This window comes from Bufo gargarizans, chromosome 1 (genome assembly GCF_014858855.1).
Source record: "Bufo gargarizans isolate SCDJY-AF-19 chromosome 1, ASM1485885v1, whole genome shotgun sequence".
Taxonomy (NCBI): domain Eukaryota; kingdom Metazoa; phylum Chordata; class Amphibia; order Anura; family Bufonidae; genus Bufo; species Bufo gargarizans.
Window position 1 is genome coordinate 714,514,620 of NC_058080.1, and position 24,410 is coordinate 714,539,029.

The window sequence follows — 24,410 nt, forward strand, 5'->3', positions numbered from 1 at the left end:
GGCGATGGTGGGCGCACACTGTGCCACCAACGATTTTTAACTATAGAGGGAGGAAGGGGGGGCGATGGTGGGCGCACACTGTGCCACCAACGATTTTTAACTATAGAGGGAGGAAGGGGGGGGCGATGGTGGGCGCACACTGTGCCACCAACGATATTCAAACTGGGGAGGGGGGGTCTGCCCCCTGCTGCCTGGCAGCCCTGATCTCTTACAGGAGAATATGATAGTACAATTAACCCCTTTAGGTGCCGCACCTGACGGGGTTAATTGTGCTATCATATCCCCCTGTAAGAGATCGGGTGGTGCCAGGCAGCAGGGGGCAGTCTTGTACCAAGTTTGCAGTGTATTCTAACCTGAAGCGTCCCCATCACCATGGGAACGCCTCTGTGTTAGAATATACTGTCGGAAATTAGTTTCACGAAGTAGCTCATATCCGACAGTATATTCTAACGTAGAGGCGTTCCCATGGTGATGGGGACGCTTCAAGTTATGTTCGGGTGTCCGCCTGGCCGTGCGGAGGCAAGCGGATCCGTCCAGACTTATAATGTAAGTCAATGGGGACGGATCCGTTTGAAGATGACACACTGTGGCTCAATTTTCAAACGGATCCGTCCCCATTGACTTGCATTGTAATTCAGGACGGATCCGTTTGGCTCTGCACGGCCAGGCGGACGCCAAAACGACTTTTTTTTCATGTCCGTGGATCCTCCAAAAATCAAGGAAGACCCACGGACGAAAAAACGGTCACGGATCACGGACCCACGGACCCCGTTTTTGCGGACCGTGAAAAAAAACGGTCGTGTGCATGAGGCCTTAGTCGGTGGACGGCGGAGCGGAGGGACGTGTTTCCTCTTTCACCATATCGCAATGTGAGCAGTTCATGATCTTCACTTTCACAGAGTCTGGTGACAATGAGGAACTGGAGAGTTGTGCCGCTCATATCTACATCCAGATAATTATATGCAAACAATGAACTGCAAGAAAAAAAAAAACTTCCTCCACTTCACGTTAGGCCTCATGCACACGACCGTTGTTGTGTTCCATTCCGCAAAATGGGGTTCCGTTGTTCCGTGATCCGTGTCCGTTTTTGTTTCCGTGTGTCTTCCTTTATTTTTGGAGGATCACCAGACATGAAGGAAGGTAAAAAAAAATCTAAGTCAAGTTTGCCATGCAAATGATAGGAAAAACACGGACGCGGATGACAATCTTGTGTGCCTCCGCGTTTTTTCACGGACCCATTGACTTGAATGGGTCCGCGAACCATTTTCCGTGAAAAAAATAGGACAGGTTATATTTTTTTGACAGACTGAAACCACGGATCACGGACGCGGATGACAAACGGTGCATTAGCCGAGTTTTCAACGGACCCATTAAAAGTCAATGGGTCCGCAGAAAATCACGAAAAACGGAACAACGGACACGGAATGAAACAACGGTCGTGTGCATGAGGCCTAACGCTGATGAGACCAAATCCGATGTGCACTAGAGAAACTGCTCAGGGTGGTTCCCAAGAGGGGGGCCTAATGAATGACATGGATGTGGTCATAAGTGGTGGACTTCATGGTCTTCATGCAGCACTGCAAGGATCTGTCAGATGACAGTGTGACTATGGTGGGTCAAGCTCTGTGCACTTCAGACAGTCCTTTCCATATGTCCCGCATGTTGAGGTGATGGAAGTACATTGGCCAATTCTGTATCTGGCTCTAGAGGCCGATAGATACCTACTGAAACAAATACCGTAGGTTGACTTTTAGCACTCGCGCGCCCCCTTCCCGCCTCTTCACATTGGATTGATGGGCTCCGTTATAATTTCATGTACGATTCCAGCCTGAAATCTCACGCATGCGCTGTATGGTCATAATTCCAGCGCCTGCGCATTGTTCCTTGCTGCTGTCTATTTGTCTTAGGCCTCCTGCACACGAACGTTGTTTTACACGGTCCGCAAAAACGGGGTCCGTAGGTCCGTGATCCGTGACCGTTTTTCCGTCCGTGGGTCTTGCTTGATTTTTGGAGGATCCACGGACATGAAAAAAAAGTCATTTTGGTGTCCGCCTGGCCGTGCGGAGCCAAACGGATCCGTCCTGAATTACAATGCAAGTCAATGGGGACGGATCCGTTTGATGTTGACACAATATGGTGCCATTTCAAACGGATCCGTCCCCATTGACTTTCAATGTAAAGTCTGGAGTTCTGTTATACCATCGGATTGGAGTTTTCTCCAATCCGATGGTATATTTTAACTTGTAGCGTCCCCATCACCATGGGAACGCCTCTATGTTAGAATATACTGTCGGATATGAGCTACATCGTGAAACTCATTTCCGACAGTATATTCTAACACAGAGGCGTTCCCATGGTGATGGAGACGCTTCAGGTTAGAATATACAAAAAAACTGTGTACATGACTGTCCCCTGCTGCCTGGCAGGTGCTGCCAGGCAGCAGGGGGCAGACCCCCCCCCCTGTTTTTAACTCATTGGTGGCCAGTGGGCCCCCCCTCCCCTATTGTTAACTCGTTGGTGGCCAGTGTGCGCACCCCCCTCCCTCCCTCCCTCTATTGTAATAATAGCATTGGGGCCAGTGTGCGCGCCCCCCCCCCCAACCCCCCCCCCTCCCTCCCTCTATTGTAATAATAGCATTGGGGCCAGTGTGCGCGCCCCCCAACCCCCCCCCCCCTCCCTCCCTCTATTGTAATAATAGCATTGGGGCCAGTGTGCGCACCCCCCAACCCCCCCCCCTCCCTCCCTCTATTGTAATAATAGCATTGGGGCCAGTGTGCCCCCCCCCCCCCCGATCATCGGTGGCAGCGGAGTAGAAGATTCATACTTACCTGGCTGCTGGCTGCTGCGATCTCTGTGTCCGGCCGGGAGCTCCTCCTACTGGTAAGTGACAGGTCTGTGCGGCGCATTGCTGTCACTTACCAGTAGGAGGAGCTCCCGGCCGGACGCAGACATCGCAGCAGCCAGCAGCCAGGTAAGTATGAAAATCTTCTACTCCGCTGCCACCAATGATCGGGGGGGTGGGGGGGGGGGGGGGGGGGTGTGCGCACACTGGCCCCAATGCTATTATTACAATAGAGGGAGGGAGGGAGGGGGGGGGGGTTGGGGGGGTGCGCACACTGGCCCCAATGTATTAAAACAATAGAGGGAGGGAGGAGGGGGTTGGGGGGGCGCGCGCACACTGGCCCCAAATGTATTAAAACAATAGAGGGAGGGAGGGAGGGGGGTGCGCACACTGGCCACCAACGAGTTAACAACAGGGGAGGGGGGGGGCCGCACAATGATATTCAAACTGGGGAGGGGGGGGGGTCTGCCCCCTGCTGCCTGGCAGCCCTGATCTCTTACAGGGGGATATGATAGTACAATTAACCCCTTCAGGTGCCGCACTATCATATCCCCCTGTAAGAGATCGGGTGCTGCCAGGCAGCAGGGGGCAGTCTTGTACACAGTTTGTAGTGTATTCTAACTAGAAGCGTCCCATCACCATGGGAACGCTTCTGTGTTAGAATATACTGTCGGATCTGAGTTTTCACGAAGTGAAAACTCAGCTCTGAAAAAGCTTTTATGCAGACGGATCTTCGGATCCGTCTGTATGAAACTAACCTACGGCCACGGATCACGGACACGGATGCCAATCTTGTGTGCATCCGTGTTCTTTCACGGACCCATTGACTTGAATGGGCCCGTGAACCGTTGGCCGTGAAAAAAATAGGACAGGTCATATTTTTTTCACGGCCAGGAAACACGGCTCACGGATGCGGCTGCCAAACGGTGCATTTTCCGATTTTTCCACGGACCCATTGAAAGTCAATGGGTCCGTGAAAAAAAACGGAAAACGGCACAACGGCCACGGATGCACACAACGTTCGTGTGCAGGAGGCCTTAGGCCTCATGCACACGGACGTTTTTTTTCACGGTCCGCAAAACGGGGTTCCGTTGGTCCGTGATCCGTGACCGTTTTTCCGTCCGTGGGTCTTCCTTGATTTTTGGAGGATCCACGGACATGAAAAAAAAGTCATTTTGGTGTCCGCCTGGCCGTGCGGAGCCAAACGGATCCGTCCTGAATTACAATGCAAGTCAATGGGGACGGATCCGTTTGATGTTGACACAATATGGTGCCATTTCAAACGGATCCGTCCCCATTGACTTTCAATGTAAAGTCTGGAGTTCTGTTATACCATCGGATTGGAGTTTTCTCCAATCCGATGGTATATTTTAACTTGTAGCGTCCCCATCACCATGGGAACGCCTCTATGTTAGAATATACTGTCGGATATGAGCTACATCGTGAAACTCATTTCCGACAGTATATTCTAACACAGAGGCGTTCCCATGGTGATGGAGACGCTTCAGGTTAGAATATACAAAAAAACTGTGTACATGACTGTCCCCTGCTGCCTGGCAGGTGCTGCCAGGCAGCAGGGGGCAGACCCCCCCCCCCCCTGTTTTTAACTCATTGGTTGCCAGTGGGCCCCCCCTCCCCTGTTGTTAACTCGTTGGTGGCCAGTGTGCGCACCCCCCTCCCTCCCTCCCTCTATTGTTTTAATACATTGGGGCCAGTGTGCGCGCGCCCCCCCAACCCCCCCTCCCTCCCTCTATTGTTTTAATACATTGGGGCCAGTGTGCGCGGGCCCCCCCAACCCCCCCTCCCTCCCTCTATTGTTTTAATACATTGGGGCCAGTGTGCGCACCCCCCCAACCCCAACCCCCCCCCCCTCCCTCCCTCTATTGTAATCATCATCGGTGGCAGCGGAGTAGAAGATTTTCATACTTACCTGGCTGCTGGCTGCTGCGATCTCTGTGTCCGGCCGGGAGCTCCTCCTACTGGTAAGTGACAGGTCTGTGCGGCGCATTGCTGTCACTTACCAGTAGGAGGAGCTCCCGGCCGGACGCAGACATCGCAGCAGCCAGCAGCCAGGTAAGTATGAAAATCTTCTACTCCGCTGCCACCGATGATGATTACAATAGAGGGAGGGAGGGGGGGGGGGGGGGGTTGGGGGGGGGTGCGCACACTGGCCCCAATGTATTAAAACAATAGAGGGAGGGAGGGGGGGTTGGGTGGGCGCGCGCACACTGGCCCCAATGTATTAAAACAATAGAGGGAGGGAGGGAGGGGGGTGCGCACACTGGCCACCAACGAGTTAACAACAGGGGGGGGGGGGGCCGCACAATGATATTCAAACTGGGGAGGGGGGGGGGGGGGGGTCTGCCCCCTGCTGCCTGGCAGCCCTGATCTCTTACAGGGGGATATGATGGGGTTAATTGTACTATCATATCCCCCTGTAAGAGATCGGGTGCTGCCAGGCAGCAGGGGGCAGTCTTGTACAAAGTTTGCAGTGTATTCTAACTAGAAGCGTCCCCATCACCATGGGAACGCTTCTGTGTTAGAATATACTGTCGGAAATGAGTTTTCACGAAGTGAAAACTTAGATCAGAAAAAGCTTTTATGCAGACGGATCTTCGGATCCGTCTGTATGAAAGCAACCTACGGCCACGGATCACGGACACGGATGCCAATCTTGTGTGCATCCGTGTTCTTTCACGGACCCATTGACTTGAATGGGCCCGTGAACCGTTGGCCGTGAAAAAAATAGGACAGGTCATATTTTTTTCACGGCCAGGAAACACGGCTCACGGATGCGGCTGCCAAACGGTGCATTTTCCGATTTTTCCACGGACCCATTGAAAGTCAATGGGTCCGTGAAAAAAAACGGAAAACGGCACAACGGCCACGGATGCACACAACGGTCGTGTGCATGAGGCCTTAAGCGACTGAATGCGCAGACTCATGTGCTTCAGCGCACCACAACACATTGCGTGCTCCTGGTCCTCTTAGTGACGTATACGCACTGCATTGTTTTGCGGCACGCTCGTGCACTGGTGAGCCTGCGCACGTTTACACTGCTTATATGGCCTTTTTAAAACGCACACATGACTAAAAATGACTTTTTATAAAGCTGTAAAAACAAGGTTTTAATGGGATGCAAATGAGCGCTCGCAAGGGTGGCTGTAAGTGCCCGGGCCCCTTGGCGTTTTCTGTGTGCTTCTAAAGCCCCTTACAGACGAGCGTGAGCGGATTAGGTCTGGATGCATTGCGGATGCGTTCAGTGAAAAATGCGCGATTTCACAAGCAAGTCCATTCAGTTTCGCCTGCAATTCCATTTAGTTCAGTTTTTATCTCACAGGTGCAATGCGATTTAATGCATTTTGCACGTGCGTGATAAAAAAACGGAAGGCTTACAAACAACATCTCTTAGCAACCATCCGTGAAAAATGCATCGCTTCTGCACTTGCTTGCGGATGCAATGCGATTTTTACACAGCCCAATTCACTTCTATGGGGCCAACGGTTCGTGAAAAACGCAGAATATAGAACGTGCTGCGATTTTCACGCAACGCACAAGTGATGCCTGAAAACCAACTAGGGCTGCAGTAAACTATTATTTTAGTAATCGAGTATTCCATTTCATTATTTTTTACGATTAATTGAGTAATCTAATAAGGCATCATGCACACAACCATTGTGTGCATCCGCGGCCGTTGTTCCTTTTTTTTGTTTTTTTCCGCGGACCCATTGACTTTCAATGGGTCAGTGGAAAAAAAAAATAAAAAAAAATAAATAAAAAAAAAATAAAAAAAAAAAAAATCGGAAAATGCACCGTTTGGCATCCGCATCCGCGTCCGTGATCCGTGTTTCCAGTCTGTGAAACAAATAGGACCTGTCCTATTTTTTTCACGGCCAACGGTTCACGGACCCATTCAAGTCAATGGGTCAGTGAAAAATCACGGATGCACACAAGATTGTCATCCGCGTCCGTGATCCGGGTCCGTTTTTTCCTATCATTTCAAAGGCAAACTTGACTTAGATTTTTTTTTTCATTTTTCATGTCCGTGGATCCTCCAAAAAATCAAGGAAGACCCACGGAAGAAAAAACGGACACGGATCACGGAACAACGGAAACCGTTTTTGCGGACCGCAAAAAAAGTCCGTGTGCATGAGGCCTAAGAAAAAAAAAGAATTAATAGACTGTTTTCCTTTATAAAAACTCATCAGACCCCAACACCCTTCGTTCCCCCTGTGTGATCAGCCCAAGTGCATCAGTTCCCCCAGTGCCATCAGCTCCGTTCCCCCAGTGCTATCAGCTCCGTTCCCCCAGTGCCATCAGCTCTCCCCCACCCCAGGGCCTTCAGCTCCACTCCCCCAGTGCCATCAGCCCCTTCATGCCATCCATTGCCATGTCCCCCAATCCCACAGTGCCATCAGATCAGCCCCTCCATGTCCCCCAGTGCCATCAGATCAGCCCCTCCATGTCCCCCAGTGCCATCAGATCAGCCCCTCCATGTCCCCCAGTGCCATCAGATCAGCCCCTCCATGTCCCCCACTCCCATGTGCCCCTCCATGCTGTCCATTTCCGGCTGTCCCCCTTCAGTGCCATGTACCCAGCGCCAATTAAATAAAATACTTACCTTTCCTGTAGGGGCGCCGCTCCACAGCTCCTTCCTCTTGTTCTCCGCGCGCTGCACTGGATCCTGACATCACACATCACACAGATTCGGGTCATGGTGCGTGCTGACGTGCACTATGACCTGACGATTTGTGTCAGGATCCAGTGTAGCGCGGTACGGGCCGGCGGGTGACCACGGAGCGGTAAATAATAGCAAGCGCTTCACTCCCGCTCCGTGGTCACATGACACAAACGAATCTTCGATGCAAAAAATTTGCATTCATGATTTTATTTGTGTCTAATTACTCGATTCAATCGAGTAATCGTTTCAGTCCTAAAACCAACGCTCATGTACACAGACCCATTGAAATGAATGGGTCTGGATTCAGTGCGGGCGCAATGCGTTCGCATCACGCATTGCACCCACGTGGAATACTCACTCGTGTGAAAGGGGCCTAACCCCTCCTCAGTCTCGTCTGGCCAGCCCTGTAATCATCTTACATAATCCTCTTCTGCACGTGCACAGTTCACCGCCAGACCTGGGCATTTGCACTGTGATAACCAATGAGGGCATCGGTTTCGTTTGCAGCAGTGCGCATGCGCAGGAAGCCGATGCCCTCAGCTTTAGAAAATCTGACTAAAACAACAAAGGTACCATTATGATCGTGTGTGTGTTTGTGCGCAAGAAGGAAATATAAGCGGTTTAGAGTGTGAAAAGTAGATGACAGACTCCCTTTAAGACAAGTACACAGCAGCAAGGAACAATGTGCAGGCGCCAGAATCATGACAATACAGCGCATGCGTGAGATTTCAGGCCGAAATCGTACATGAAATTAGAACCGAGCCCATCAATGGGAAGGGGGCGCAGCGTGCGTTTAGGTGCATGAGAGAGCAAAGAGAAAACATAATGAGAACACCTGTGAGGTGGTTATTGTCACGGTAGGAAGGGAAGCGTGCAGCCCTGGACTCCCCCCGCACCTCTGTCCCTACCTACTTGCACGACCCATCCTATCTGACGGTGTACAACTTAGCGGCGGTCCCTAGCTTAAATACGTGCAGGGGCCTAAAAGCAAAGGAAAACCGTAAAAAGAGTCAGGGAAGCATAAGTCAAATACCAGGAGGTCACGCAGTAGACAGGGAAAAACACAATAGCAAAAGTCACAAACAAAGCCGAGGTTGGAAACGAAGAGTCACGTCAAGTACAAATGGAGGTAGCGAGGTCAAATCAAGCAAGGTCTGAATCTATAAAGAAAGCTGGTGAGGGTAACTAGACCAATCACAGGCAACCTGTGGCCAGCAGGCTGCCTGTTTAAATAGCCCTGACTGGTAAGTCACATGACTTGGCCAGCGTCACGTGACTCACATTAGACAGCCCAACACAGCCGAGTGCCGATTCATCATTATCGGCGCTCGGCTCCCCTGCTGCTCATAGTCTAGGAGAACGCCTGCCGCGCTGAGGAGATAGAAAACATTCTAAAGCTATCTAAAAAGAAGCAACCCCCCGACTCTTTGTAAGTTGGGTTTTGACCTACATGGTCAGATGGTGCAAGACGCTTCCTGTATCTCGGCTTGAGAAAGGTATGCGGCCATAAATGGCTGCCATTTCTTAAAGAAACTGGCAACTTTACACTCCCCATGTCTTTCCGTCTCCACTTTATCCATTTGTAGATAGTATTTCAGCTGCTGAGTAATATCAGACGTAGAGGGCACCAAATAGACACCGCTTGGCCACTAGCAGAGGATGCTCATCACCATAAATTGAACCGTGACCAAAAAAAAAAAATTTAAAAAAAACGTGGCTACCCGTATAAACCTTCAAATATTCTTTGCAGATAGAAGCTGCCATGGATAGCATTCACAAGCAGAGACAGCTCCAGTACAAGAGGACTGTGGACGTAAGTATGGCAGTGTAATTATAATACCGCCGACATGGTGATCCCAGAGCGGCAGTCTTCAACCTGGGGCTATATAGCTGTTGCAACTCCCAGCAACATCTGGAGAACCCCAGGTCGCCATCCACTGCCCTGGAGACTGCTGTAAGGCTACGACCACACGGCGCAGTTGTGTGGCACTAGTGACGTGGCTGCACGGGCTACAGCAGTCTCTAATTAAACTAATGAGAACGCACTGTTTAGCAAGTATGTATTGTTAATGGGCACGCACTGGGCATTGAAGGTGGTGTGCAGACATTAACAATACAGACCAACTAAACAGTGTGGCATCACTAGTATATTTAGAGCCCGCTGCGGCATGTACACCCGTGCGGTATTCAAACGCAGCGCAGCCGCATTGAAAGCACTTGTGTGCCTATGCGCACTCCCGTCCACCGGAGCTTTTACCTCTAGTTAAAGGAATGTTAAGAAAGTATGCTGAGGGTCCGACCACCATGTACCCTATTTGAATGTAGTGGTGGTCACACATGCACACTATGGCTCCATTCAATATCTATGGGACTGATGGAGATAGTTGAGCACTGTCCTCAGCGACTGCATCTCTGTCAGTCCCATAAGCACCGACTGGCATGGTAGTGTGACCAGTGAATCAGGCGACACAGGACTCAGTCCTTGCTATTGGTGGGGGTCCCAGTGGCAACCTGATTAGTACATGCTCGTGCCTGACACTGTGCACACAAATACGCAGACAGCAGGGACAAAGATTGGGCCCCACATTTTGCGGAACGAAATTGCGGACCCATTCATTTCTATGGGGCAGCACAATGTGCTGCCCGGACACGGAATTGCGGACCCGCACCTCCGGGTCCGCAATTCCGTTCCCGAAAAAAATAGAACCTGTCCTATTCTTGTCCGTAATTGCGGACAAGAACAGGCATATTCTATTAGTGCCGGCAATGTGCGGTCCGCAAAATGCGGAACGCACATTGCCGCTGTCCGTGTTTTGCGGATCCGCAAAACACGTTGCGGACGTGTGAATGGACCCTTACTGCGTACGTATGTGGACAGTACCACCCGTCTCAGTCAATGAAGGCTGAAAACTGATCTCCTCCTTTCTGCTGATCCCCTCAGAGTAAGAAGACGTATGAGCAGAGGTGTCGGGAGAAGGAGGAGGCAGAGGGGAACGTCTCCCGCTGCAACAAAAACAACATGAATCAAAAGCAACAGGACAAGGTATTGTAACAAGTGCGGAGAAGGGCCACATGCCAGTACCGTGGCGTTTAGTGTCACTCAGCGTTTAGGGTGTATTCACACACCGCAGGTTTGTTGCAGAAATGTGCGCATCTAAAAAGTCTGTTCCATACACCTGAACTGGGACGTTTCTGCAACAAGCACATGGATTGCTAAAAGCCCTACCCAGATGAATAGGACAGTCACAGAAATGACAAATCTGCCATGTGTGAATACATCCTAAAGCTGGCCATACACATTGGGGGTCATTTATTAATGGACTTGCGACTATTCTAGTCGTAAAGATTGTTGCAAGTCCATTTTTTGCCCGGCCGGGCAACAATATTAAGTTGCATCGCCGGATTTACTCCGTCTTGGGCAGGACGAGGGTGGAGCTGTAAACATGCGTACCTGTTGGCGAAATACTACTGCAGTACTTTTTCCGCTAGGCACATGGACTGACATAAGTTCACCTAATTTATGAAATCGTCATGAGTTAGCCAGCGTAGGGGGAATCTAAGACTGGCGTAAAAAGCCGGTCTTAGTAAACGACCCCCATTAGATTAATGTCAGCCAAACGCATGAATTATGGCGGGACCATATGTATAGGGGGAGGGGGGGATGCAGTTAGACCTCAACATGCTCAATCCTTTTGTTCATAGGGAGACGAGCCACTGCCAGACTTACTCCCCTCTCCCCATTCAGAACACATGCATGCTTAGTCAAGATGAGCATTTTTGTCTGGCCGAATCCTGGCGCGAATACCGAAAACAGGCCGGATCCCCGCACGGTCCTATTATAGTCAATGGGCCTGGCGGTGCTCCAGCCGTTTTCGGCTATGCAGGATATGATGAACTCTGCCGGATGCTTTTAACGCTAGTGTGAAACTAGGCTGTAGCGGCCATACAGGCGAGATACCTGACGTCTGAAGGAGAGTTCGCCTAACAGCTGTCTCTCTCACTGTCCTTATGCACATGCATCCTCGGCTGAGCACGTATGTGTTGTGAATGGCAAGAGGGAGAAAGTTGCTGCCGGACACCTCTGGCAGCTGCTCATTTCCCCGAGAACAAAAGGATTGGACATGTTGACATCCCACAAGCCTCCATAGACCTTGGATAGCTGGATGATCCCACCAAAATCAGTGGGTTTAGATCTAAGGCTGCATTCACATTTGCAGCGGAGGTTTCATTAGGGTCCTCCATTGTAGAGTCCAGCACAAGGCAGGACAAACAACGCCAAAGAAGTAGGACAAGGCATGAAGTGGTATTTTGTCTGGCAAACTGGAAGGACCCCATTATAGTCAGTGGGTCCGATTGGGTTCTGTTGGTGTTCGGCATATGCGGTGGAAAGTCCATTGCCACACATCTGAACCTTGCCTAAGGTTTATGGCCAGCTTGAGGGCTCATGCACACGACCGTGGTTTTGGTCGGCATCTGATCCGCATTTTTTGCTGGTCGGATGCGGACCCATTCACTTCAATGGGGCTGCAAAATATGCGGACAGCACATGGTTGCGGCCCTGCAAAAAAGTTGGAACATGTCCTATTCTTCTCTGTTTTGCAGGCAAGGATTTGGGGGGTACCATCTCTCCTTGGGGGGAGAGCGCCTTAAATCGGTGTAAGGAGACTACATGCTCCTCTGGAATTCTGGGAAGAAAGGGATGCAAATGAGCTCTTAACATAGGACAGTTCTACAAAGGGCAAGATGTACCGTTCCGCAAAATGTGAAATGCACACGGCCGGTATCTGTGTTTTGCGGATTTGCCATTTGCGGACTGCAAAAACTGATAGTGTGCAAGAGCCCTTAGGCATAGGAAAGTACGGACTATATATCTACCAATACCAATACTAGGGGATGATTTATCAAAACGAGAGCAATAGAAAAGTGTAACAACCAACAGGTGTCTACCTACAGTGCCTGGCAAAAGTATTCAGCCCCCTTGACTTTTTTACAGCCTTTCATTCAATGTTTTGTTAATCTGAATTTTATGTGATGAATCAGAACACAATAGTCTAAGTTGGTGAAGTGAAATGAGAAAAATATATAAATAAATAAAACTATTGTTTAGAAATAGAAAACAGAAAATTGGCATGTGTGTATGTATTCACTCCTTTGTTAGGAAGCCCATAAAAAGCTCTGGTGCAACCAATTCCCTTCAGAAGTCACATAATTAGTGAAATGATGTCCACCTGTGTGCAATCTAAGTGTCACATGATCTGTCATTACATATACACACCTTTTTTGGCCCCAGAGGCTGCAACACCTAAGCAAGAGGCATCACTAACCAGACACTGCCATGAAGACCAAGGAACTCTCCAAACAAGTAAGGGACAATGTTGTTGAGAAGTACAAGTCAGGGTTAAGTTATAAAAAAATATCCAAATCTTTGATGATCCCCAGGGAGCACCATCAAATCTATCATAACCAAATGGAAAGAACATGGCACAACAGAAAACCTGCCAAGAGACGGCCACCCACTCACAGACCAGGCAAGGAGGGCATTAATCAGAGAGGCAGCACAGAGACCTAAGGTAACCCTGGAGGAGGTGCAGAGTTCCACAGCAGAGACTGGAGTATCTGTACATAGGACGACAATAAGCCGTACGCTCCATAGAGTTGGGCTTTATGGCAGAGTGGCCAGAAGAAAGCCATTACTTTCAGCTAAAAACAAAAAGGCACGTTGTGAGTTTGCAAAAAGGCCTGTGGGAGACTCCCACAATGTATGGAGGAAGGTGCTCTGGTCTGATGAGACTAAGACTTAACTTTTCGGCCATCAAAGAAAACGCTATGTCTGGCGCAAACCCAACACATTACATCACCCAAAGAACACCATCCCCACAGTGAGACATGGTGGTGGCAGCATCATGCTGGGGGGGACTGGGAAACTGGTCAGAGTTGAGGGAAAGATGGATGGTGCTAAATACAGGGATAATCTTCAGCAAAACCTGTACCACTCTGTGCGTGATTTGAGGCTAGGATGGAGGTTCACCTTCCAGCAGGACAATGACCCGAAACACACGGCTAAAGCAACACTTGAGTGGTTTAAAGGGAAACAGGTAAATGTGTTGGAATGACCTAGTCACAGCCCAGATCTCAATCCAATAGAAAATCTGTGGTCAGACTTAAAGATTGCTGTTCACAAGCGCAAACCATCCAACTTGAAGGAGCTGGAGCAGATTGGCAAAGAGGAATGGGCAAAAATCCCAGTGGTAAGATGTGGCAACTGCTCATAGAGACTTATCCAAAGCGACTGTGATTGCCGGAAAAGGTGGTTCTACAAAGCATTGACTTTAGGGGGGTGAATAGTTATTCACATTGACTTTTTCAGTTATTTTGTCCTATTTGTTGTTTGCTTCACAGTAAAAGAAAAACATCTTCAAAGTTGTGGGCATGTTCTGTAAATTAAATGATGCAAATCCTCAAACAATCCATGTTAATTCCAGGTTGTGAGGCACCAAAATACAAAAAAAGTCAAGGGGGGTGAATACTTTTGAAAGGCACTGTACCTACAAACCTAAACGGCACCAACCTGCTACGTACATATTGACCATGACAGGGCGCCTGCAGTTTGGGGCCGCTCTGTGCTTAGAGGTCTGAATCCATCTTACTTACCCTCCGATTTACCTTTCTTGTTATCTGATGCAGATTTATGCAAAACTAGCGCACTCAAAAGTGATGGCCGAAGACGCAGGTAACTCATTATTTTAATTATATAATAACTGTATTTGGAGATGGTGGTTGTACAGTCTCTAACTGGAAGCTCCTGGGCCCTAATTCAAAATCCAACAGGGGCCCCGCCACCTCCCATGTGCCATTTCTAATACTGAGGTCTTCTTATGGGGCTCCCTCAGGACCAGGACGAGACTACTACTTTTGTTCTTTATTTCTATAGCACCAGCATATTCTGCAGCACATTACAATCAAACATTACAGAGTAACCTACTAGGGGGTCCGTGCTCCCAAGAGCTTACAATCTGTAGGAGCTGGGCATTGTCTGGGATAGGACATTCCAGACAACGGGTGCAGTCTTGGAGACGGGAGTGGAAAGTGTGGATTATGGAAGAGGTTAGATTTAGATCATTTTTTAGAATGGAGATCACAGTTCAGGTGCTAGACAGAGATGATGGAGGTCATGTTTAGACTGGCACAGGGTAAAGGCACGGGTGCAAAGACCGGCAAAGGGTAAAGGCACGGGTGCCGTCACGGATGGTGTAACAGAAAACAAGAAAATACAAATAAGGATCCGACTGGCTTGATCCGAAACTAAGGAACAAAAGGGTGACCCCTATTTAAGCCCTGAAACTCTCCCTGTCTTCTCAGCCCATGCAAAGATCTCAGTGATAGAAAATTGCATGCCCTTGTGCCTCAACTGTATGACACCTGAACACCTTATAATAGTGAGGGGACACGACCACCGGCTCCCTACACTTAATACGGAGGGAGTCAGGGTCACCTAGGATCAAGGCAACAGGAAAACACAAATAAATGAACAGACTTATCTTCAGAAGCATTAGTTGTAGCTTGCAGCATGAGCACACTCCAGGAAGTTGTATAAACCTCAAGGTGAGGCAGTATGGGAGGAGATATATAGGGAGGCAATCACTGCTAATAGATGACAGCTGGGAGAGGGAGGAGAGATGTCAAAACGAAAGCAAAATAAAAGAAGATCATGCAGGAGGTACTGAAGAGCGTCTATCAGAGCTTCTCAAAGATCTGGTTGTGACAGGTGCAGCGACTGGCACAGGGTAAAAGGCACATGTGCAGCGACTGGCACAGGGTAAAGGCACTGGTACAGTCACTGGCACAGGGTTTAGTGAGTTGAAGACTCAGACTGTAATTAATTCTCAAGATAAGAGTAATTCAGATCAACAGTAAAAATTTTTGCTGTCTCTGGTATGAAAAGGGCAAATTCTGGGGAGGTACGGGTGACATAAGCGGGCAAATAACTGAATATATAGAGCAAAGGAAAGATGACTACACAATATCAAGTCAGCGGATTCTAACTATGGCCCATGAGGGACTGGAGGCTACTTGCAAAAATACATGGTGACTCAACAATTGCACTCTGGGCTCCCCCTCAAGGGCAGTACTGTCATCTTCTCTTCTGAACATTAAAATGACCCTCCAGTTAAATGAAAAAAAAAATTTTAATCACATTAAGGGCCCATTCACACAACCATATTTTTCTTTCCGCATCCGTTACAGACCAGATGCAGACCCATTCATTTCTACGGGACTGCAAAATCCACCGATGGCACACAGTGTGCTATCTGCTTCCGTATGTCCGCATAAGATAGAGAACATGTCCTATACTTGTCCGCAAAATGCTGTCCATGGCCCCATTTAAGTCTATGGCTCTGCAAAAATGTGGATTACACACAGAATGTGCACACACGGAATGTCTTCCATATGCAATCCGTATTTTGCAGATCCGTGTCCACAAAATATAATGCCCCATCCTGTCACCTTTAAATCTTTATTAAAAATTATACTCTCCATTTTTTGGGAATCCGCAAAAAACGGAAGACAAGTGGAAACATACCTTCCATATTTTGCGGACATGTGGAAATATCACGGAATAGACTTTAGAGATTTTTTGCGGACCGCAAACATACGGTTGTGTGAATGGGCCCTAACTGGGGTATGAACACAACACTTACCTGGTGACCTCTATTTCATCTTTTCCAGGCTTCTATTCAGACATGCAAGATGGTCGCACCGCTTCACAGATTACCTGGTGCGCACTGTGCATTTCCTTCTTGTCCAGTCCTGCCTGCAGATTGGCCAGCAGCGCTCACGTGAACAGTGTTGGCCAACCAAAGAGGAGCATGAAGTGTCTTGGACTACTAAATGCACAGTAGACATCAAGTAGGCTGAGACATGGTACGTCCATCTTGGATGGCAGCAGAGGAGCCCAGGAACTGGCGGACCTTAAGCTGAAAAGGAGGTCACCAGTTAAGTGTTCTGCGTGTTCCCCAGTTAATGGAATTTTTTTTTCTTGAGCCGGAGGGTCACTTTAAGATTTGAAGCTCAGGCTTCCACTTTTAGACCTTGTACATGTGTAGGAGTGAGTCTGGCCTTTTAAGAAACCATGGGGCTGATGATGAAGTTGCCATCTCCTTTTTTATCCAGATAAAACCTACCAGCAAAATATTATTCATCTGGATAAAGTACGGGAAGACTGGCAGAAGGAGCACATTACGGCTTGTATGGTAACGTACCACCATTGATGATCCTGACATACCCTGTGTAAGGACGTGACAGATTTGAGGGCTTGCAGCCAATGTTCAAACCCACAAGATGTCACACGTTGCACCACAAAGGGGGAAATTCAGACAAATGTTTGGCAGAATTTAAATAAGAACTCCCGCAAAAAATGTATTCTCTGACCTGCTAGAAAGGTACATGATGTAATCTGTAATGAAGGTAATCTTCTTACCAGTGACTGTATTTGTGAGTTATAACCTCCCTTCTGATCCTCACCTGTGTCATGTGACCAGCAATCAGACTCTCCAAATAAAACAGCATCTTATGTGTGGACAGGAAGTCTGTTTCTCTGTGTATTCCTATGGGAACCTCAACATTAGTCTCATAGGAATGAATAGAGAAGAAACCGACTTCCTGTCTTGTGTCCGTTGGAGATTAGAGTGTTGGTCACATGACACAGCTGAGGATCAGAAGGGAGGCTATAACTCAAGAATACAGTCACTGATGAGAAGATTACATCATGCAGGTCAGAGAATTTTTTTTTTTTTTGCAGGAGTTCTTCTTTAAATGCAAGGCCATCAATAACCCTCCTGACTTGGCCGGGCAAGTGTTTTCAGTGGGTAGAGGACTATAAACCACTACCAGAGGTAATAGAAGCACCCCCCCATACACCTTAAAGTGGCTCTCCCAGGTTAGGGGCTAAGTATCTGATCTGTGGTGGTGTGGCTCCTGGGGACCCCTAGCATGCTCGCTGCTGTTCCACCTCTCTATTTCTGTGGTAAACATTTTCTGCTGCATGTGAACATGGACATAAGTAACGGCTCAGTGTATTCCAAAAAGGAGAAAAAGTCCAGCTCAATTTCTGAGGCTTGCAAGAATTTAAAGGTAAAGCTGTTTTGGAATCTCAAATCAGGAGTGGATCATGAAAGGAGAGAAGGTATAAATGTATCCCACCCCACAGATATCACTTTTCCCAAATACCACCCTTTATTAAAACTGCCTTAGGCCTCATGCACACGACCGGTGTGTTTTGCGGTCCGCGAAAACAGGAACGTTTTTCTTTCCCTTTTACGTTCCGTTTTTTGCGTTCCGTATACGGAATCATTCATTTCAATGGATCTGCAAAAAAACAAACAGAAGGTACTCCGTAAGCCTTCAGTTTCCGTTCTGTTCAAAGATAGAACATGTCCTATTATTATCCGCATAACGGACAAGGATTGTACTGTTCTATCAGGGGCCAGATGTTCCGTACAAAACGGAATGCACACGGACGTCATCTGTATTGTTTACGGACTGCAAAATACTGAAAAAGCCATACGGTCGTGTGCAAGAGGCCTTAGGGTGAAAAGTAGTTCATGGCTCAAACACTTCAGGACTCATGCACATGACCATATGTATTTTGTGGGCCTCCAAAAAACGATCTGCAAAAAATACGCATGACGTCCCGGTGCATTCTGTATTTCGCAATACTGAACAGCTGGCCCCTAATAGAACAGTCCTATCCTTATCCGTAATGCGGACAATAATAGGACATGTTCTATTTTTTTGTAGAACGGACATACAGAAACGGAATGCACACGGAGTAACTTCATTTTTTTTTTTTTTTTTTTTATAAAATGGTTCCGGGTACGGTCCGCAGAAAAAAAAACGGACACGGAAAGAAAATACGTTCGTGTGCATGAGCCCTTAAGGACAGATACCACTTCTCCTTTTTGAATTCACTCCTGGTTTTGGCTTTGAAAACTGCATAAGGAAACCTGACCGTGCGACTGCACCCTGACAATGCCAATATATGCGACTGTCATTAAAGGGGTTGTGTCATGTCAAGCATTGGTGGCATATCGCTAGGATATGCCACCAATGTCTGATAGGTGCAGGTCCCACCTCAGGGTCCCCCAGCTATCTCTGAAACAGAGCCAGCAAAGAGAAGGAGAGCGCACCGCGCATGCACAGCTGTCATTCACTTCTAATGGAGTTCCGAAAATAGGCAACTGTTTGGAAAGTCCCACAGAAATGAACGGGAAGCACACCGGGCAAGTGCGACTACTGGTCCATTCACTTTTATGGGGCTGATGGAATTAGCCGAGACAGTACTGGGCTACTTTCAACAGTCCTATAGAAATGGAGGGCGGTCGCACATATTGCGGGCTCCCTTCTAGAGAAAGGGATCCTCTGGGACCCGCACCTATCAAACATTGGCGGCATATCCTAGAGATATGCCCCCAACGTATGAGATGACACAACCCCTGAATGAACTGCTCCCCCATATGCCCGGAACCCTCACACACAATGTACTTACCTGGCTCCCCGGCACCCGCTTCTGACGCTGCTGCATCTCCCTGTGACGCGGATGAAAACACCCGGCATCAGGGAGGGTCAGCCAATAGCAGGCATTGACAGGAACGAGCCTCCCTAGCATCACCCGCGATGCTAGGGAGGCTCATTCCCGTCACCACCTGCTATTGGCTGCCCCCCCCCCCCACGCTGGATGTTCCGCATGACAGGTAGATGCAGCATTGTCAGAAGCGACGCGGGTGTCGGGGAGCCAGGTAAGTACATTGTGTGTGAGGGGCCGGGCCTATGAGGGAGCATTTCATTCAGGGGTTGGATAACCCCTTTATTGTCACACAACTGTTAAGGTAATCGTGATTTTACGGAGCCGCACATGTCTGTACTGGCCTTTATACTAAGTCATGAGACCCCTGGACGAAGGCACGCCGAAACGAGCGTTGGGGTAGCGCCATCCTGGGTGACATAGCACACGGTCTTTTTTGGTGAGTCTTTGCTCTTGATTTCGGATATTTTATACCTAGTTATTACTGAGGTTTGCTCTCACTTCATTCAACATGCACTTGCAATGCAAACCCTGTTCCAACTTTTTTTTCCCATCTTGCTTCCAGTTCTTTGAGAACCAGGAGTGGGACCGGATAAACTATTACAGGAATGCGGCGTGGACGCACGTCAATCAGCTGTCCCAGCAGTGTGTCACCACCGATGGGGTAAGAGACATTTCTCACCTACTTCTATGGAGATGAGAAAATGGAGACAAATGGGGGTCATTTATCAAACTGGTGTAAAGTAGAACTGGCATAGTTGCCCATAGCAACCAATCAGATTCCTCCTTTCATTTTCCAAAGGAGATGTCCAAAATGAAAGGTGGAATCTGATTGGTTGATATGGGCAACTATGCAAGTTCTACTTTACACTAGTTTGATGAATGATCCCAAAAGTGACTGTACCTACCTGCAAGAGAGGGAAGAGGAGCACTGGTGGTAACGTGTGAACTCTGCTCTACCCCCTGACATGCGGCTCTCTCCTTTCTAGATGTGTGAAGAGGTGCGGAGAGTGCTGGAGTGCTGCAGCATAGAGAAAGACATAGAACAATTTACAGAAGGCAACCGAACAGGAGATAAACCCCCAGGTATGACCCAGCGCCTGCAGAGACTGACCGCGGGGTGCCATAATGATATAAACCAGACAACACCTCTGACAGCATCGTATGGCATTATAATGATTTATAATTCTGTGTGTCCCTGCCAGACCTCGAATCTACTGAATTATTCTCATATAATGGCGTCAGTGTAATATAGCAGATAGAGGTCTGGAAGGGACACAGCATTATAAATCATTATACCAGAAGAGGTCAGAACAGGAAGTCACGCAGCTTGTTCCCTGCATTGACCTCGCTCATCGGAAACTAGCCTTAGACGATTTAATATGGTGGTCAGGAGAAGGTGACAGTGGTGCCGATCACTTGCTGCTGCGGAGGGTAATTTCTGCCTAACTAATTTCTTCTGTCTCCCAGCTCCTTCATAACTTTATATCACTTTATTTTTAGCCCCCATTCCCTATGAGAACTTCTATAATAACCAGAGGAGCACAACACCAGTGATAAGGTAAGACCCCCGGGGTCCTGTACATAATTCTGTACCCCAAGTGTCAGCATGTTATCCTGTACCCCAAGTGTCAGCGTGTCATTATCCTGTACCCCAAGTGTCAGCGTGTCATTATCCTGTATCCCAAGTGTCAGCGTGTCATTATCCTGTACCCCAAGTGTCAGCGTGTCATTATCCTGTACCCCAAGTGTCAGCGTGTCATTATCCTGTACCCCAAGTGTCAGCGTGTCATTATCCTGTACCCCAAGTGTCAGCCTGTCATTATCCTGTACCCCAAGTGTCAGCGTGTCATTATTGTCCTGTACCCCAAGTGTCAGCGTGTCATTATCCTGTACCCCAAGTGTCAGCGTGTCATTATCCTGTACCCCAAGTGTCAGCGTCATTATTCTGTACCCCAAGTGTCAGCGTCATTATCCTGTATCCCAAGTGTCAGCGTGTCATTATCCTGTATCCCAAGTGTCAGCCTGTCATTATCCTGTACCCCAAGTGTCAGCCTGTCATTATCCTGTACCCCAAGTGTCAGCGTGTCATTATCCTGTACCCCAAGTGTCAGCGTGTCATTATCCTGTACCCCAAGTGTCAGCGTGTCATTATCCTGTACCCCAAGTGTCAGCCTGTCATTATCCTGTACCCCAAGTGTCAGCCTGTCATTATCCTGTACCCCAAGTGTCAGCGTGTCATTATCCTGTACCCCAAGTGTCAGCGTGTCATTATCCTGTACCCCAAGTGTCAGCGTGTCATTATCCTGTACCCCAAGTGTCAGCCTGTCATTATCCTGTACCCCAAGTGTCAGCGTGTCATTATCCTGTACCCCAAGTGTCAGCGTGTCATTATCCTGTACCCCAAGTGTCAGCGTGTCATTATCCTGTACCCCAAGTGCTAGCGTGTCATTATCCTGTACCCCAAGTGCCAGCGTGTCATTATCCTGTACCCCAAGTGCCAGCGTGTCATTATCCTGTACCCCAAGTGTCAGCCTGTCATTATCCTGTACCCCAAGTGTCAGCGTGTCATTATCCTTTACCCCAAGTGTCAGCCTGTCATTATCCTGTACCCCAAGTGTCAGCGTGTCATTATCCTGTACCCCAAGTGTCAGCGTGTCATTATCCTGTACCCCAAGTGTCAGCGTGTCATTATCCTGTACCCCAAGTGTCAGTGTCATTATCCTGTACCCCAAGTGTCAGTGTCATTATCCTGTACCCCAAGTGTCAGTGTCATTATCCTGTACCCCAAGTGTCAGTGTCATTATCCTGTACCCCAAGTGTCAGCCTGTCATTATCCTGTACCCCAAGTGTCAGCCTGTCATTATCCTGTACCCCAAGTGTCAGCCTGTCATTATCCTGTACCCCAAGTGTCAGCCTGTCATTATCCTGTACCCCAAGTGTCAGTGTGTCATAGAAACATAGACTGTCGGCAGATAAGAACCATTTGGCCCATCTAGCCTGCCCATTATCCTGTCCCCCAAGTGTCAGCGTGTTATACTGTCCCCCAAGTGTCAGTGTGTCATTATCTTCTCCCCCAAGTGGGCAATACCTAAGCAGCTGAAACATCCATTATGAATACTGCTATAATGCTTTCCCTTCTATGTTGCTGCACATTATATGCGTTGTTGGTCTTTTCCAGGCGAGGCCCACTGCAGACTCCCAGCACAGCGTCAGGTGAGAGCTTGCAAGGTCATCGATTTCCATTGTGCAGTTTGCCAGTCAAAGTGTCCCATTTCTTCTATTACAGGTGAAACTCGAAAAATTAGAATATAGTGCCAAAATCCATTTATTTCAGTAATGCAGATTAAGTCCTCATGCACACAACCGTTGTTGTGTCCCGTGTCCGTTGTTCCATTTTCCGTGATTTTCTGCGGACCCATTGACTTTCAATGGGTCCGTGGAAAACTCGGCTAATGCATCGTTTGTCATCCGCATCCGTGATCCGTGTTTCCAGTCCGTGAAAAAAATATGTCCTATTTTTTTTTTTTCACGGACAACGGTTCGCGGACCCATTCAAGTTAATGGGTCCGTGAAAAAACACGGAGGCACACAAGATTGTCATCCGCGTCCGTTTTTTTTCCTATCATTTGCATGGCAAACTTGACTTAGATTCTTTTTTACTTTCCTTCATGTCTGGAGATCCTCCAAAAATAAAGGAAGACACACGGAAACAAAAACGGACACGGAACAACGGAACCCCTTTTTGCGGACCGCTAAAAAATACTGTCGTGTGCATGAGGCCTAAAAGGAATTGCATTAATGCAGCTTAAAATTAGTGAAATTTTGTGAAAAGGTCCAATATTCTAGGCTCAAAGTGTCACACTGTAGTCAGCTAAATAATCCATACCCCCTGAGCCAAGGGGACATCAAAATTGAGACTTTGGGGTTTTATAAGCTCTAAGCCATAATCATCCAAATTATAATAAAGGCTTGAAATATCTCGCTTTGCATGTAATGAGTCTCATATGTTAGTGTCACCTTTTAATTTGCATTACTGAAATAAATGAACTTTGCACCATATTCTCATTTTTCGAGTTTCACCTGTATATCTCTTATCTTAATAAAGTAATGGAACTCGCTGATATGGCATGCAGAGCAATGCTGCTACATAGATCATATATACTGTATGTACACAATTAAAGGGCCTCTCCAAATGTTGGGGAGGCCCTTTAATTGTTCTTTGCACTTTGCTTATTTTAAGGAAAACTCCCTTGTATATACAGGTCCCGGAGTCTGGGAAAGCTGGGTTATAGCCAGTATGGATGTCACTACTTCTCCCGCAGGGTTCGTCACCCAGCTTTCCCAGACAGCAGAAGAGCCATTCTGCCTGATGATGTCATTTTACATCATTCCTGTAGTATCGGATAACAAGGGGCTGTAATGGCTGCCAGATCTAACAGTCTGTGTCCATCCTTCTCTGCAGATGATCACGCTTATGCGTCGGTGGGCGATTTCAACGTGTATCAATAGCAGAGGAGGTGAGTATCCAGTGAGCCGTCCTCACCAGTTGTATGCAGAGATGTGACCTGGCCATAGGTGTAGGAATATTGTGTGACCACCTGACTGTCCCCCCCCAACATGCCCAATCCCATGGAGATGAGCGGCACCACATGTACCTGCCACCTGCTCATCCACTATCTGCGAATGGACTTGGATTTTTAATAACAATGATTGACAGGCACTGCTACGGTAATGGCCACTTTAGACAATCTCTACTTCTTAGAAGGGTCCTTTTATAATAAGCTGATCACAAAGTGTCTCCTTGCTAGGACCGCCAGTAATCAGCTGTAATTCAGAGAGTGAGGGTTTTCCTGCAGCACTCCCACAGGGGAAATTAGGTATTACACAGCGCCATTCACATCAACAGGTTGGCTGTGTAATGCAGGATAGGGACAGGTCCTCCAGCCCGAGAGACGCTCTTTGTCTTAGAATCCTGACCAGATGACCCACCATTAACCCCTTTAAGCATCTGTCAAAAGAGGTTTGCTCAAATATGCAAATGAGATGTTTGGAGCACTAAGAGCAGGCCCTAGCCTCTTGGTGCACCCTAATTCCGTTTCTCTTCACGTTAAGCACCTCCTTTTCCTTGGAGATAGACAGGGCCAGGCGTCTGAATCCTGCCCTCACCTGGGGACATAACATTATGGGAATTTCAGTGCATGCATGGTACAATTCATCTCTCCAGAACGAGATGCTGTACTGTGTACACACCGAATATCTAGACATGGTGGAGGCACAAGATTATGGTGCCATACGAGAGCAGG

General features: G+C 48.1%; 1 protein-coding gene across 1 annotated transcript in view; it reads left to right on the top strand.

Annotated features, from left to right (window-relative positions):
- LOC122929939 (proline-serine-threonine phosphatase-interacting protein 2-like) overlaps window positions 1-24,410 on the top strand; it is a 46,654-nt gene that overhangs the window by 17,958 nt on the left and 4,286 nt on the right. The window contains exons 6-14 of the mRNA XM_044283441.1: window positions 9,274-9,336; window positions 10,465-10,566; window positions 14,208-14,253; window positions 16,695-16,774; window positions 19,670-19,768; window positions 20,094-20,190; window positions 20,608-20,665; window positions 22,286-22,320; window positions 23,570-23,624. Coding sequence (XP_044139376.1) covers window positions 9,274-9,336; window positions 10,465-10,566; window positions 14,208-14,253; window positions 16,695-16,774; window positions 19,670-19,768; window positions 20,094-20,190; window positions 20,608-20,665; window positions 22,286-22,320; window positions 23,570-23,616 — 627 coding nt within the window. The 3' untranslated portion in view covers window positions 23,617-23,624. The remainder of the gene's footprint in view (window positions 1-9,273; window positions 9,337-10,464; window positions 10,567-14,207; window positions 14,254-16,694; window positions 16,775-19,669; window positions 19,769-20,093; window positions 20,191-20,607; window positions 20,666-22,285; window positions 22,321-23,569; window positions 23,625-24,410) is intronic.